This window comes from Anopheles nili, chromosome 3 (assembly GCF_943737925.1).
Source record: "Anopheles nili chromosome 3, idAnoNiliSN_F5_01, whole genome shotgun sequence".
Lineage (NCBI taxonomy): Eukaryota > Metazoa > Arthropoda > Insecta > Diptera > Culicidae > Anopheles > Anopheles nili.
The window spans coordinates 11813237-11829837 of record NC_071292.1 but is presented as its reverse complement, the minus strand read 5'-3'; the positions used below and the strand labels follow the sequence as shown (position 1 = coordinate 11829837).

General features: G+C 44.3%; 3 protein-coding genes across 3 annotated transcripts; 2 read left to right on the top strand and 1 right to left on the bottom strand.

Annotated features, from left to right (window-relative positions):
* Nucleotides 1-8485: 8485 nt before the first annotated feature.
* On the top strand, nucleotides 8486-10541 carry LOC128725719 (CCR4-NOT transcription complex subunit 10). Its single transcript, XM_053819485.1, has 3 exons — nucleotides 8486-8571; nucleotides 8629-10095; nucleotides 10166-10541. The coding sequence occupies exons 1-3, from the start codon at nucleotides 8486-8488 to the stop codon at nucleotides 10524-10526; spliced, it is 1914 nt and encodes a 637-aa protein (XP_053675460.1). The 3' UTR covers nucleotides 10527-10541.
* An 880-nt stretch (nucleotides 10542-11421) lies between these two features.
* LOC128727604 (glutaminyl-peptide cyclotransferase-like) lies at nucleotides 11422-13034 on the top strand. The gene is made up of 3 exons (XM_053821533.1): nucleotides 11422-11434; nucleotides 11524-11721; nucleotides 11836-13034. The coding sequence occupies exons 2-3, from the start codon at nucleotides 11638-11640 to the stop codon at nucleotides 12772-12774; spliced, it is 1023 nt and encodes a 340-aa protein (XP_053677508.1). The 5' UTR covers nucleotides 11422-11434; nucleotides 11524-11637; the 3' UTR covers nucleotides 12775-13034.
* A 350-nt stretch (nucleotides 13035-13384) lies between these two features.
* LOC128725380 (sphingosine-1-phosphate phosphatase 1-like) lies at nucleotides 13385-15862 on the bottom strand. Its single transcript, XM_053819121.1, has 4 exons — nucleotides 15487-15862; nucleotides 15119-15369; nucleotides 14874-15046; nucleotides 13385-14792 (listed from the first exon to the last, which is right to left on the bottom strand). Exons 1-4 carry the CDS (start codon nucleotides 15860-15862, stop codon nucleotides 14375-14377), a joined length of 1218 nt encoding a protein of 405 aa, XP_053675096.1. The 3' UTR covers nucleotides 13385-14374.
* Nucleotides 15863-16601: the final 739 nt, after the last annotated feature.

Genomic DNA, 16601 nt, shown 5'->3' with positions numbered 1-16601 from the left:
CCTGTGCCCCGCAGGTTTCCCTTTCTCGTCCCTGTGCCTTCCGGGGAAAGGGAAGCGTCCTGTGCGTGTGCGTGGTAGTACATTCGGTCGACTTTATCCCATAAATTTGCACGCAGCCCCACCATCGCCTGGGTGTCTCGTCGTTTCGGGGGTTTCGGCTTCTATCTAGGGGGTAATTCTAAAGACATCAAGCTGCAGGGGTTTGGGACACAAACACACACACACACGAAATAGGCAGGATTATTCCAGCAAAAAAATAAAAAAAAAACACGACAACCGGACCCTTCTGCTTCGGCTGTTTGCGAGTAGTCAGTGGAAGGTTTGGCACAATTTTAACTCGTTGTATGCAATTTAAATGATGTAGGACGGCTAAAGTGTCGCTCGGTGTCGTAAAGCCGCCCCGTACCCATATGGGGGAAAACCCGCAAGGAACCTTATGTTGATAGGGTGGCATTATACGTTGTGGAACATAGCGAGACTGTGCGAGCGAACCTGCTTTATGTTGCATGTCGGACGAGGAGGACAATATTTGATTTTTGTGAACAGACAAAAGACTAGCTTACAGGGAAATTTTTCGCAAATTTGTATTACAAACCCCCTTTTTCATTAGTGCTTCAAGTGGATTGTCTTTGCACTTGAGATTCCGCATTATTCGTACAGCATAGCAATCAATGTAGAGTGTTTTATAATGTGCGTTAACGTTGGGATGAGGAGCTTTGTGATTCTCTGCGCATGTTTGACAGGAAAAAAAGGTTACAATTTAATTTTATCAAAACATACCTTAATTTGGAACGAATCAGCTCTGAAATGAGAAAAAGGGTAATTATTTTAAAACAATGTTCACACAGCACCTTTATTACATTTTAACACCACCAAGGATCATAATTAAAATGAGTAAGATACAACTTAATCATAAAAAAGGTCATCCTCAATATCTTGTCAGATCGGTAAATTTAAATTGCATTTGGAAAAACGTTCATCTCATTTTCCCATGGCCGAATCATATTTTTCGAACCAACCACGACGGTATTCTAAGGCAAAATTCATGCTCATATACCCCTCGCTTGAGTAAAATGGCGATTGAGAAAACATTTCAATCAAATGGCGCAGAAGACGTACCCTTAATTGAGGTGCTAGATAATGGGCACACATCGTCAGCAATTTTACGCCAAACCATCGGCTATCCAAGGGCATGTTAGCACCTACCCTTGCACGATCACGAGACATGACCCCGTGCAAGCAGAACCATCACGAAATCGTCCCAAGTTGGCTCGACCTGCTGAAACAACACCACACCGGATAAAGGGAACCAAAAGCTGCCGTTTTCCGGGTCCACGATTCTGGAAAAACGCTCCTAACTAACTCCTACTAGCGTGTGAACGAGCTGTTCCATGTTGGCGCTGTTATTGTCGCCCATCGTCGACAGTTTGGCGCACGAATCGACCACGCCGCCTCAAGCTGAGCATCACGCGAACCGCAGCAAATTCCCTACGCGATTGTAGCGCATTTCTCCCTTCGATCTTCGCGACGCGATAATGTATATTTTCCATCGGCGCCAAGCAGTAGCCGTGTGTCCCATATCATCCCACACCCATATTGCACTTCCTCGAGAGCGCGGCAAGTGAGCAAACGGCAGCATATAATCATCAGCGGGGTGTAATAGCGCATAAATACACGCTTTCTATGGGTTTCCATACGCCCGTTTTGCACTCAAGCTCCTACGGTTCTCCTCCACGGCGTGGATTGTGCAATCGTGTGGCGTCAAGACTCCTGACCGACCGGGAACCCACCAGGCAGGCAGCCCATTACCGTTCTTTAATATCTCTAATTCGTCATCCGCCCCACGCCCGAGAACCGGAAATGGAAATGAAAGTATCCGGCCCGAGCTTCCGCCAGTGTCAAGTGTGGAGCCGGTGCGCCTTCGTGAGGGAATTCATGCACAGGGCGTTGTATGACCGTTCAATCAAGTAATTCCACACAAAATAAAAAAGGGTACAGGAAGAGTATTCGGCACGTTGTCCGTCGGGTGAACAGCGACAGTAATCAGATACGAACATTTGGTTGGAATCAATTGATGGACAATCAATTATACTGTAGCATTGTTCTTTCACGACCCCTCTAGATCATGATCTATCTCTTGAGCGTCAATAACGCTTTCAATTAAATTAAGGTTATTATTGATCTCATCACTCCGGATAATGAATTAACATCAGTGAATCACGCCTTCCAAGGCAGCATCACCGCATTCCCACATGCTCAAATTACACCAGATCAAACACGGATCAAATGGCAACACGGCCAGCATCACCACAAGCGATTTGGTGAGGGAAATAATGCATCAGCAGAACCAAAACCACAGCATGTACATCCTTAACTGCAGACATTCTTTTCCCACAACCCCTGGCGAGTGCCTGTGCCAGCGCGCCTGTGAGGATAAGATCCCTAAATTGAGCTAAATTATCGAACAATTAGTGGCAAGATTGGAATTCTATCGTTGCTTCATATATCACCCGTGAAGGCTCGCATGTCGCTCTGCTTTTTTTCAAGTGAAGCCACGACCAACGACGAATGGAACAAGCATGTTCTGGCGGCATGTGTCACGTGTACGCCTCGCTGACGCATTATCGCAACGGTCGAAAGGTTCTTTTACCCTTTGGCCGGGCGGTGCGATTAACATCGATAATATTAACGATGCCGTTGTGCTGTGGGTTGCTCAGGATCGCCACTATCGCTGTTCAATACTTCGCCTATGCTCGATTAAACACGCGAAGAATGCGAACACTGGAGAGGAAGCGGCTATCCATGCAGCAACCAGCACGGCAGCAACTGACGAAGATAGACAGGCGACTTCCAAGGCGCTCTTCAATCAATTACTTGCTCGATTAATCTCGGGATTCAACGATTCCGCACCACGACGACAGAACCGACCGATCGGAAGGCAGCTCGCGATCGACCCGCCACACCCATGGCAATATCACAAAAGCTTCTATTTCTCCCTCGCAACGGCTCGCTGCGACCCAAATTTTCAAAATGGCCAATTGTGCGTCATATCCACGTTCTCTGGGTGTTTAAGAAAATTACCACACTTGAAAAAGAATGCATCCGTTCTTTTCAACGTTCGCTTTTCACCGCTTTTTATATGCTCGCGCTGTTGGATCTAAAGCATTTTTCAACACGAACTGAATGGGCGAATAAATTCCATTGTTGAGCGAGAAATACACTGATAAAGACGTATTTAACCAGCATGTCTTGTGTGCGATACGGCACCATTCGAATGGTTAATTGGATAACATTCAGGACCCGCGGCTGCTGCTCGAAGAAGGAGCTAACAAAAAAAATGTGACCATCACTTTTCGGCAGCATATGGCAGAATGGCGACAATATATTAATTGGCTGTAGGGAATGACCTTTTTTTCCATGCCGCACATACTGTTCAGCATCGACAGAATGTTTCTATGTGTCATCGTGCGCCGTGTGGCTCCCATCCAGCAACTGTTGTGAGTTTTAGCTGCTACAATTCATCACAACTCATGGCTGATCTAAAGGACAATTGCTTGCTGGTTGGCTGGTGTTGCTCGAAGAATAACACCACTATAGTTTGAACTATCAACTTTTCTAGCTTTCAGACATCCCTCCGATCGTTCTGGATTGTATAATCCTCATCGCAATCGGGATGCTGCGTGATCTTTGCTTTCCTTTCCATTCAGAAACCGAAGGAACGCTCCCACTCAGCCAAAGTTCGGAGACGAGAAGAAAACATCAATCAATTGCCCATAAATTCCATCGTTAAAGTGTGGCAGTAGCGCGAGCGAACGCATAAATACATATGTGAAACATCTTGAGCCGAGCCGCATTCCACGCCTCGTTCATTGATCGTGGCGAGGTTTTGCCCGTGACCGTTTAAATATCTAACGCGTCGTGCCCGGGGAATGGAGCGAAGTTTGCATATGGTCGCTATCACCGTCACTAACTTCGTTCGCAAGCATATCTCGACCAGGGAAAGGCTGTCGGGAGACGCATCAAGGAGCGCAAACACCATCAGCAGATATGAAATAGAGCCTCCTTCTTCTCATGGCATCACGCTCGGTTCAGCTCCGTGTCGATTGATAAAGCGATAAAAACACCAGCAATAACCATCTTGTGTTTCCCTATCGATTCGAAATCGACAAAAAACAGTTTCGTGCGTTTCTGCGTGTGCCACTAGCTGGCGTAACACGAGGGCACTTAACACCGGGAGATTCGGTAACGTGATTCAATTAGTCCAATCAATCTTTTATCTATTTTCATGTAGTTTGATTCCAGCGACACTGTGGTTAACAAAAGTGATGCTCTCACGCGGGTAGCAGGTTCACAAAGGGTGATCACACACCCTTTACGCACCCTTGTGATCGTTTTTTTTCCCGCACGTTGCGTTCGGGTCAAGAAGCCAATGACCGGCGGACAGATCGCTCCTTTGCATATTAGATGAGCCCCGGAGGCTGGTACAACGGTAGGAGCAGTTGCCTTCTCCATTCGCCAGACCAGTTCGAAGTGAAAGCGATCCTAGAATGGCGATAAATGCACGCTCACACTCTCGTAACTCGCCACCCGTAAGGTCAAGAGTGAAGGTTGAGACAAAGAAGTGAGTTGAAAGGGGGAAAAAACCAAAAAAAAAACCCTCAACCGTTGAAAACGGTGGTGGGATGATGCTGTTAATGCTTCCACGATCATCGTAACGGCACGGGTTGCTTGCACGTTCGATTGATGTCCATTAATCGACCCTTCGAAGGTCTGGCTTGACGATGTGCTGGCGTGCCACCTTCATCACCATGTGGGAGAGAAAGCGACCCGGGAGGCTTAGGCAGAAAATTTCGAGGGAAAAGGAAATGAACAGTAGAATGGCCTAGGGGACGGCTGAATCCGATGTGACCGATTGACCTATCTTCAAGGGAGCGCAAACAAAGGCGTCCCGCGAGCAACCCGCGAAATGGAGCGCATAAAGGCGCTGATGGCAGATGAGACCCCCTTCTGGAATGAAAGGGGGCAAATCTGGCCACTGAGACTTGGGCTCACACATGCTCACAGTTGCGGCTAGGGTGGCTCCCAACACAAGCATTGCATACTGTTGCTCTCCAGCAAACCGAATGAGCTCACGCGCGTTTTTTTATGCCCCCTGTGCGGGAGCAATGGAAAGCGGAAAAGTTGTACATTCTTTTTTTTTGTGTGTGTTGTTGTCTCGAACACCCCGCGAAAGAAGCAAAAACGGACGACGGGCAAAACAATAGACGCGCGTTGGAGGAGATCTTGATTAAAGACACGATTGAGCGATTCTTTGCGAGCACACGGGTACACGGAACCACCGTTCCGGATGTCGAAGAAAAGCTCCCACTTGCACCACCAGGTGTCATTTGTTCGGGTGCGCAGAAAGGTGCCCTAAACGGCAGCTTCTTACTGCCCTTCGGAGAGCACAAATTTTACAAATATGAACCCCAAAAATGCGAGCCCCTTTTCCGGGCGGTTGGCACCTACAGTTGGCCACACGAAAGCGACCTCGAAAAGCGAGACCCAAAGCTTGCGAGAGATAACGAAACATCTGCCACCATTATACTCGCGCGTATTGGCCGTTCGCCTGGATCGTGTAACAAATCTTCCACATTCGCGTGCCCGTGTTGGGGGATTTTTTTGTTTGTTCGTTTGATGGATGGGAACCGCGAGATGGACTCGCCCCTCCCCCCCGCACCGAAGGAGAAGGGTGGGAGACAAAACGAGAGCATAAAGAGCATCGCCACCATCGCACCGAGCCAGGCCAGAAACGATGGTGAAGCCCCAAAAAGGTTAGAGATCCATCGAATGTTGGGCTGAGGCTTGGCCGTTTCCTTCCTTGGAGCCGTTTGGAGGCTTCTCCATCGGTACGGAGAAGAAGCAGAACGAGAGAGAGAGAGAGAGAGATTGAGAGAAAACGGATAGAGCGAAAAATACACGGTACAGCTAGAAACACGCGCAACATCTTTATTCTGGCAATAGCTCCGTCTTTATCCAGCGCGTCTTACTTGGGCAGATGATTTTCTGCTATTCATAGCCATACTTCCCATACTTGTGTGTGTATTTTTTTATGACTCTATCGCGGGGTCCTAGCCGCTTTTGCGGGCTCGAAATTTCACGATCGCTCTCAGACCCCCGCCCGTTTCGGTTGCTGCCCGAAAACGGGGTTCCCAGCGACTTTTCGGGGCCGTGCGCGCTGCTTTCCATACGGCAATACGGTGGCCCAAACGAACTCCACTTGACCGGACCCGGGGGTGCGGTCATCACTCATATATGCTGCGAGCATTCGGTCTCGTAATTTGGTTGGACGGAAAAAGCCCACAAAAAAAACGGGCCGCCATTGCCGACAGAGCATGATGCCGTGGACATGGGAAACGGAAGGAGAATCCACACATGGCCGATATTTCGGGAGGGAAGAGAGGGGGGGGGGGGAGAGGGATTCGATGGTGTTGGCGTGCTTTATTGAACCAGTTCCGGGCGTATTTAGCGTGTCCGAGTGATTTTCTCATTGAATCCCCGCCCTCCGTGCGATCGTTCGCCATCTTACATCGGCGGCGGTCAGGCTCCTTTGTGAGTGTGTATGCGCGCAGGCTCGAAGGGGTTAGGCGCGGCTAGCCAGCTCGTCTAATGGCATTTTGGCGGAGTGGAGAGCCTACAAGCTTAATTCAAGGCTACATTTAATTGCGCTAAGCCAGCGAAGTAGCATTGTTGTACTGCTGGATTGGTTAGGCTAGCTTCTTCCTAAGTTCCCATGGAAACGAAAGGCATGCTTATCGCGGTAAATCCAAAATTGTGATCAAGTACAACAAGAATAAGAACATATGCGGACAGTGCCGTAACAAAATTGATCAGTTATAGAAATAATATGACTAAATGATTTGTGTAAAATATGGCACCCATCTGCAACATGGAACAGCAGCGAATCGATGCTCCACCCTCTAATACAAGATGGACATCTTGATAGGCTTTATTTGACATGCCATTGGCAAATTTAGTTTCCTTTCTGACTTTTAGCACCATCGTTCCTTCGAGAAGCTGGAAGGAACTTTTGTGCATCGCTTGAAGCAATGAAATCGACGAGATAGTTTCGTTCAAGCTATCTCTCTGTCTCTCTTTACCATTTCGGCTTCTTTGTATCTTTTTACCACGCTTTGTATTCCCTGTCAATTTCGTCCATTCAAGAATGGCGCTTGACGCGGGATTTAATGTTTCATTCTGGGCTTTATACCCCGAATCCCGTTCGCACACATACGGGGGCCAATTTTCGGCAATTAAACCCATCACTGAACCTGAAGCGCGAAACTTCTTCGAGGATAATTGGCCGTTTCCGATTTTTCTCCCATTCTACCGCACTCAAGCGATAAGCATCCCACCCAGCTTTGCCTCGGTAGAATCCCGGGTTTACGGCATTTCTCTATCACCATTTTGGGGTTTAGTATCGCAAATATCGGAAACAAGGGACGCGTGGCGTATTCACCTACCTTTTGCTGCAGTAATGCACTCAGCACACACGCTCTACTGCTTGAATTTAACGAAACACACAACAAAACGTACCGATTTGCCAAAATTTGCACCGAATTACACTCGCGAAAAGCCGGTTTTATGCTTTATGCGTTTTGAAAGTTCGAATCGCGTCTCAACATATATGAAGGTACCAACAAACGGCAGCAATCGAGTTTGATTGATGGTCTGTCATATGTGAAAGCGTTAAATATTTTCTGCCAATTGGTCTGGTTACTGCATTTATATATTAACGCCTTTTTTGTACTATTAACTGCTATTTAATGTACGAATGGTATGATTCTGCTGTTAAAATGATCTATCAAATTACTGATATGTACATCATAACGAATTGCTAACCATTTATTTTTGAATTTGTAACATTAGGGGTTGACAGCATGTATCGTGGCAATTTTTAAAGGCCTCGATGTTCAATCAATTTTTTAATTTATTTACGATCGAATTAGAGTTAGAAAACAAGTAAAAATGTAATCAGTAACTTGATTCGCTTAGTTAATATATAATCAGTATTATTCAGCAATTTAGAGGACATATTCTGAAATATTTCAAACGGTGGCTGACCGTCATAATAATAGTTGTCAATAGTGATGCAAGGCAGTACGTAAACAACAACGGGGCAAATTTGGGCTAAATATTTTCTTATTATTTTACAAATTAATACATTATTCCATCATAAAGGTAACTATTGTTATATTATGTTTAATAACATATTTTTTGGTTGAATCTGTAAGTTCAATAATTGATATGGGAATATTTTTTTACATAAACAATAGGCGTGTCCAAACCTACGCAAAATTTGATGCAATTGAATGATTGTTTTGGTTTTTTGATTGATAATTGCCAAGAACCTTTATCCTTGTGGTAAATATTTCTACCCTTCCGTGGATCATTCGCCCACCAAACAGGAGAATATTAAACGCCTGTAATTGGATCAAATTTAACCATGGTGGATACAAGTTCCGCAAAGAAACCAGCCCTTAATGATCAGGAACGGGATTTGGAGCAGCAAGCTTTCATTGAATTTCAAAAGTAATCCGTCAAATGGATCAACATGATCACGATAATAATGTTATGTACCTGTTTCAGAGCCGACTACCAGTCATGTCATCAATCGTTGCAAAAGCTCCTGAAAACACAAGACTCCAACGCAAAAGTTTTGCACAACAAAGCCGTTGTAGACTTCTACATCAGCGATCTTCGACGTTATGATCAGTTCCGGTCGGCTATGATACAGCTTACAGGGTTGTTGGGTGAAATCCGTGTGATAGAGATTAGAGATCGTGAGTCTTGTGCTGCGTACGTGAACCAAGCGATCGTGCTGTACCACTTTAAGCAACCGCAGACGGCTCTAAAGATTATGCTTGCGGTAATGGCTCATTTTGATCGGTTGGATGATTATCTCCTGCGAAGGGCGGGAATATTCACCGTTCATCTGCTGCTCGACACAAACCAGCCCAAAAAAGCGAACCGATTGTTGGGAATGCTGCAAAATAGACTAGGCATACAGGTGTATGCTATTCTGAGTGATTCTGACGAAGACGAACCGCTGATCGATAATGAAAGCCGGAAAGACATCTCCGAGCTGCAGTTTGAGGAATTTCGCAAAGAGTTTCGCTTGATACTTATACGATCGAACTTGCTGAATGGAAAGAAGAATATGTCGATTCCGCTAGAAGATACTTCTGAGTACTCGATACTCAAAGGACACCAGTACTTCCTCGGAAACGACTACCAAATGGCGGCCAAAGAACTATCGAAACAGTTCACGAATGAGCCGGTAAGCGTGAATAAGCATGGAGAAGACCAAAACACCATTTTGGCGAACAACATGGGAGTAATTCACTTTTCTGTGAAACACTACGCCCTCGCAGCTCGATTCTTCCAACAGGCGTTATTGTTTGACAAATCCGCTACGGAGGATACATCCACAGAAAAGGTGGAAGGATCGCCACTCTATTGTGTCGGTGCTACCAAGCGACCGGAGATACTGTACAACCATGGTCTCGCTTTATTGCATCTTCAGCGTCCAAAGGAGGCGTTCGAGTGTATGCTGATAGTGCTGAACTCAAACCATAATAATCCGCGGCTGTGGCTGCGGCTGGCAGAATGTTGCATAATGGTACATCGGCAAGAGAAACAAGCACAAAACACGAATATTTCACAAGGTGCAGTAGGAAGCGGCGTGCATCGAAAGTATATCTTAAACCCAACGCCAAAAACAGCCATCGTCGACGGGCAATCGTTGGCTATTCCTGCCACGACACTCGAATTCGGGGCGCTATGCTTGCGCAATGCCGTTACTTTGCTAGAGTTTCATGAACCAGAACTAATTCGGCACACAGAAAGCAGCGATAAATCGGTTCCATGGGATAAAGTGTACGAAGGTGTTCCTTGCCACCCTTCTTTGCCGATGAAACTAGCATCGTTCAATAAACTAAAATGCGCAGTATTAGCGGCATACAGTTTCGTTCTGAACACTCTTGGGGAGTATAGTTTGGCGTTCAAGTACGCCAAGCAAATGCTGACGATTAAAGATCTACCGCAATCCTACTTGTAAGTAAATAGGATGAACCTTGCACGCTGATTTGTTACCTGTTTCATATAAAACTTTCGCTCTTCGTAGATTACTCTCGCACATGTACTCGGCGGAAGCATTAATTATGATGAATCGTCCCCTGGAAGCCATACAATACTTAGAGCCGAAGTTCATCTCTGACCTATCTGGAGATGATTTTGGAATGCGCGCATCACCCCATTGGAATGTCAATTCGCCCGATGCGGCACAATCTGTAATGCAATACAACCGCGCAGTGGTGTCTTTTTTGATCGGAGATTACGAACAGGCGAAAATAGCAATGAATAGTTGCAACCATCCATTGGTAGTGCCGTATTTAAAAATGCTGAATGTCTATCAGGAATTGCTGCTGGGAAATTACGAAAAGGTCCACGTGCTAATTCGATGCGATACGCCGCATTTCCTCTAGAGTTGTGTGTGTAATCAGTGCAATAAAATAATTAATATTTATTTTAACACAAACGTTTTTGATTCCGATATAATGATCTTAGAAATAACTGCGAATACCGAGCAATGCTTTAGCGGGATACAACAACGAGAACATAATGATTAGAAGCTATCAGAAAGCATTCCGAAATGGAAAATAATACGGTTATTTTCCAAATGTGGACTAGTCCGAAATGTTTGTTAAAATCGTCCACGTGGTCAGAGGAAGCGTGGTTGGCCCAAATTGAGATGGTGTGATGGCATCCATTTAAGATTAAGGTCGGGATAATTGAAAAGCAATCCAACCGTTTTATAGAATTCTTACGAAAATTTCCCATTAATGCTTAAGCAAACTTTATCAAAAACAAATTTTGTTCTAACGTTTACTGAATCGTGATATAAACCTGTCCTTTGCCGCCAGTTGAATGTAACCTGACGTTGAATATTTGACGTTACTTCAATGTCAAAGCCAGGCGTGTGTTGTGCATTGCGTGTTTTGTTCGGTCTTAGCGCAAGAGTTTACGATTGTACGTATTTAAATATATTTAATCCAAAAATTTACCATTTTCTATCCTCTGCCATAAATCGTAGTAAAGCATATAAAAAAAATAATGAGTTGCACTATTTTCAAACAAGCAATTTCCATTTGAAGTCCATTCAAATGACGAATTGAAATTGTTTTTCTATTCAAGCTTTTTGTATCCAATTGCGATTGTTCCGCTGCCGTTGTTTGCAAAATAATATTCCCACGTTTATTCTTATCCGGCAGGTCATTGTGGGGCTAGTTGTTAGATACAGCACATCGAGCGCTGGGGAACTGAAGCCAAAATTATGAGCCTCACAGCACTATATCGACTGTAACATCAACTGTGTGAATTGAATAAGATACAGGTGACTAAACAGTTCTAGGCTAGTGTAACAGTTAACAAAGCTATCCTTTCAACGATATTTTGTGCGAACAATTTTTTTTCGATTCTCAGAACGCCATATCTCACTTTGCAAGACAAATAAGAAGGACCGTATACCCGAAAAAGTGTGTGCGGATCTAATCACACATTGTACATATCAATCAGGCAAAAGGGTGTAGCATCGGAATGCCACGAGTACATACATTTCTCTTTTTGCTAGTGATAACATTCCTCAATTCTGGTGCACAGAATGACAATTTGAAAAATGCGGTAAGTTACGATTGCGAAAACCTTTTCCCTTCTTATTCGCGCGAACGAACGCAACCCATATACGCGCAAGGCCATGAGTGATCGTTTCATTCGCGTTCAATTATCTGTTTGCAGCAAAAGCACACCCCGACTTTGCTTTCAACGAGCGGCCTTCAGCAGATTGCAGGTGATCCCATGACGCTGTTACCGAAGGCTTTGGAGAATTTGCTGGTTGAGCGCGTGGTCGGAACAGCGGGTCATGAAAACGTGAAAAACTACATCGTGGAACAAATGAGAGGACTTGGCTACACCGTAGATTTGGATGAATTTGATGAAACAGTACCCATTCTGGGGAAGCTTCGCTTCGCGAATATTGTAGCCTCGCTCAATCCGAACTCGAACCGAAACCTGGTTTTAGCCTGCCATTACGATAGCAAATACTTTCCTGGCCAACGTTTCATCGGCGCTACGGATTCATCTGTCCCTTGCGCAATGCTACTGGCGATCGCCGCTTTGCTCAGTCCCCACATACAATCGGTGAGAGACCGTACGGATCTTAGCCTACAGTTTATATTCTTCGATGGAGAGGAAGCGTTCCAGCAGTGGAATGACCAGGATTCGATATACGGAGCCCGGCATCTTGCCGCACGCATGGAACGCGAGGATAGTCTGAAGAAAATGGACATGCTTGTTCTGCTCGATTTGCTCGGGATGCCTGAGCCTAACTTCTACAGCTATTTCCCGGAAACGGAAAACTGGTACCTACAGCTGATTTCGGCTGAGCGGCGTTTGGATGAGCTGGGGCATCTAGAAAACTACAGCACGAGCAGTGTTTCTCCGGCGCAGAAATCGATTGCTTACTTCAAACCACATTCCTACCTATCGCACATTGAAGATGATCACATTCCCTTCCTACGGCGGGGAGTACCTATTCTACACGTGATACCGAGCCCATTCCCGGACGTTTGGCATAAGCTGGAGGATAACGGTGACATTGTCGACGTTCCGACCGTACGTAACTTGATCAAAATATTCAGCGTGTTCGTTGCAGAGTATCTGCGTGTGCCATTGTGACAGTGGAGGACTGAATTTTAGTTGGCTTTCTGTAAAAAAAACCCAGTGTCCATACCTGCACGTACTTAAAACGCATACTGTTTATGACTACTTAACGATAGTCATATTTTCGATCCGCTTTACACCGATGTTTTATAGAATTTTACTGAGTGGAACATATCGCTACAATGGCTACATTCTTGTGCAATATAAAAAAACTTATATTGTTGATTATATACGTTGATTTTGATAGACAATAAACACTTCTTTAAAGTGCATTGCTTCCATTCGGGTTTCGAGCAAAATTATTTTGAATTTATAAAAAAACATTGATGAGAAATTTGAAACTATTAAAGCTGCAAAAAACGTTCAAGCAACCTGAATTTGTGTTTGCACATGTGAGAACATTGATAATCTATGCATTGTTATAGCTTTTCAGCACGAACGCCGGGTAATTCTAACAGAACACATGTTGCATCACGAGGTAGCTACAAATGATCTTGATTTTAGTGATATCGTTCTTTTGAGAGTGAATTGGTGATTTAAATATGAATTATGTCTAATCGTAATACTCCCAAAATAATAAATAATACGTTTCTTTCTTCTTTATAGAATTTTTGTTGCTTTTAAATAATTCATTTATTTATTGAAATGTTTCCACTTCAACTTGTGGACCAGCTGCTGAATGCGATAAAAAGCTGGAAGCTTCTAGTTCATTATCTATCTTCATCAAATCAATGCTACAAATGATTCTATTACATCTTCTTCACGGTTCACTCCCTCGCAATTGTGATATTTGTTTTTAACAGCTGCTGCAGTGCATCTGCAACATACGCGTTAATTGAAGGCTGATTCCAAGGGCTTTACGTGATGTCTGACACTGTCGTGATTGTTTCTTCATTCCTCTATCGCTGCTTAGACTAGAATACTTTAAATCTGAACACACCACCTGGGGCTGGTCATTTAGTGTGACACGCAATTGTGTGTTCTGGCAGGACGAATATCCGTTTGTGAATTGCAAAAAAATGCCTAAGCTCGGCAATTAAGTTATTCCGTATTGCACCTAGTCTGATATACCTAATCCTGTTTGCTAGGAAGAGTCTATTTGCTTCCCAACTGGGGGCGAGGGAAGCACTTGGAGAAAATTTAAATTGATGTGTAGCTTGCAGAATTTCCACCTGCTATCTATGGGTTAATAAGCATTCTCGTTTTAGAAAACCCTTTAAAATTGAATCATTGAATGGGACAGGAAATGAAAAATAGTAATCCACGTGTACAAGTAAGTTGCATTTTAAGGAGATAAATTACGAATGAAGATTCGTTTGCGATTATTTTCTCTTAATGGATACTAGCACTAATTGTTTGTGTGATAGAATGTGAGTGTGTGTAGTTGAAGATTGAAAGTTTAAGAAATAGTGGAGAACGTGTATACTACAACTAGGTGTGATACCGTCCTGTTGGTATCGTTCTGTGGAAGAATTGATTTGAGGTGATCATGCTTGCCTACATACTAATTTGCTCACTGCTTCGGGGTTTTTTGGATGGAATGTGCGGAGATTTACGCTACGACATCTTCACCTGTCGCGTAAGTCGATGTATAACATTTGGTGATGTGCGGTTATTAGATTTCCGTGTAGAAATCTGGTCGGCCAATGTTCAACAGCTTGAACACACTGGGCAGCAGGTACTGGGTGTTGAACCCGATTACACCGTATGTGAACAGCTTGTAGGACAGTTCGACAATAATTTTGTTCTTGTTTTCGAGCGTATCTTCCGACTGGCGAAGTTCGTTTTTGTCCCGTCCAAGGATGAAACATACGAAAGCGTATGAGATCGATTTTGCAAACGCACGGGACGCCACGATGCAGCACAGACCGAGTACTGTGCGCAACAGCAGCAATCCGAACATGCTGTAGGATGGCCATATAATTTCGTACGGTGGTGGTTGGATCGGCTGTTGGAATTCTCCTAAATGATAATGCAACCAGGCGCCGATTTCGATGCCAGCGCAAACGCTTACTGTAAGCGCAGTATCACCTCTGCGGGAAGGAATAAAAAAGAAGGATTTAAACTGTCTAGGTGAGGGAAGATCACGTGTCTAGAGAAGAACGCATTCAAACCTGGTTGGTGTCCATTTTCCCGAATCCGGATAAAACACGATCAACAGAATCGATATGGAAAGTACGAATATTGGCGACCAGCGGGAAGTAACGATTATAAGATCCAATCGGTCAACGATCGGGATCAAAGGAATCATCAAGGATACGACCAGTATTAGTCCCGCGATTATGTCCTAAAAGAAGAAATACGTTAGACAATACATCGGGCATCTTCATTCCTTTCTCCATGACGAGCCAGTACTGACCAACACGCTGTGCATGCCTAGATACACCCTGCTGGTACAGATCACTGCACACCACACGATAGCAATGGCTAATCCAACCGGCATAGAGTAGATGTAGCGTTCATATGTGTAAATTAACACCGAAAAGGGTATCGCTACAGAGACCATTGCGTGAGTTGACGGCATGCCGTACTCGAGACCCCATTTCTTTTGCAATCGAGCCACGGGATACGTTGGGCGAGGCCAGCGAATAATATCCTTAAGACTTTGTCCTGCAATAGAAACGTTAATAAGCGTTTTTCATTCTTATCGAGACAGAGCTCAGCGAGATAGCGAACGACCCAGGTCGACGGGGATCGGTTCCGTGAGCTGTTATCTGCCGCGCGTACCTACGTACATAATCGCCGACCATACCATGACGACGCGCCGGCCCACGGCACTATCGATGTTCCAAAACCAGAACGGGATAAACGTGGCGTAGAATAACTCATCGCCGAGCTCGGTCCCAATGATGAATAGCACGTACCAGAAGTAATTCGTCACCCGATAAGGTTTATCATTTCCATCCATCTTCTTCCCATCCGCGTGATTCATGGCGAACCCGTTCGTGGTAGCTTCTGCTTTGGTTTTGGTTATGCCATTTTGTGCGTTTGTTAATTTGGTGTTCTTGCCCGGGGAATTGTGGTGCCGATATTCAATACCGAAATATTCCTGCACTTTCACTACCAGCTCCGGACTCTTGAGGTACTCCAACAGTGGATGCATTTTGCTGGGGAAGTTTACGTACGAATGCACCACAACGTTTGCTAGCACGTTTCACAGATATCCGTTCCTCAAATGAGTGAAACCAGTAAGCGCACAATATGGCAATCTCTCTTATTTTTTGATCATTTTGAGGAGAAAAAAGGGCACGACTTTACTCCGGTTGTAGAGATGTTTATTAGATCTACTGTTTGCCCTCAGAATTTCTGCCGCAACTAAACGCAAAATTATTTTTGACAATCACAGTCACTGACCAAAATGCTACCTTGCCGGTCAGCTATAGATTATGCTTTTTTATATTGAACTTTTTACTAAAACGTGATATTTTAAGGCAAAATGTCTATTTTATTTATTCTGTTCTGTATATATGTTCCCATTTTTTCTATATAATACGTATATTTGTACAAAATGTAGCTCTTTTTTGTACATGCTTGTAGCACGTAAGTCATAACAAGCCGAAACACGTGAAATATTTCCATGCTCCTAACGTCATTTACCACTAGGTGATAGAAGTCCTGAAAAAGGCTATAGCACAACCTTGCTAAGTTGATTACAAACACATAGTGTTTGAAGTTTCAGAAAATCATAATAAACTTATAGAAAACAAGGTGAAAAGTTTATTAAAATTGGCGAATTAGCAGCCCGGGTGCTAAAATTTATCATTCACATTGTTGTTTCGTGTGTAGTTTTTTTAAATCATCTCCGAGTGTAGTGTTAAGTGTACGCGATCGACTTCCGGTTT

Bases quoted from the DNA above. Each gene is read 5' to 3' on its own strand.
- LOC128725719 (XM_053819485.1), top strand. From the start codon at position 8,486: ATGGTGGATACAAGTTCCGCAAAGAAACCAGCCCTTAATGATCAGGAA. The intron at 8,572-8,628 runs GTAATCCGTCAA...TACCTGTTTCAG, and splicing joins GCTTTCATTGAATTTCAAAA to AGCCGACTACCAGTCATGTC. The intron at 10,096-10,165 runs GTAAGTAAATAG...CGCTCTTCGTAG, and splicing joins GATCTACCGCAATCCTACTT to ATTACTCTCGCACATGTACT.
- LOC128727604 (XM_053821533.1), top strand. From the start codon at position 11,638: ATGCCACGAGTACATACATTTCTCTTTTTGCTAGTGATAACATTCCTC. The intron at 11,722-11,835 runs GTAAGTTACGAT...ATCTGTTTGCAG, and splicing joins ATGACAATTTGAAAAATGCG to CAAAAGCACACCCCGACTTT.
- LOC128725380 (XM_053819121.1), bottom strand. From the start codon at position 15,862: ATGCATCCACTGTTGGAGTACCTCAAGAGTCCGGAGCTGGTAGTGAAA. The intron at 15,370-15,486 runs GTACGCGCGGCA...TTTCTATTGCAG, and splicing joins GTCGGCGATTATGTACGTAG to GACAAAGTCTTAAGGATATT. The intron at 15,047-15,118 runs GTCAGTACTGGC...TTCTTCTTTTAG, and splicing joins TAGGCATGCACAGCGTGTTG to GACATAATCGCGGGACTAAT.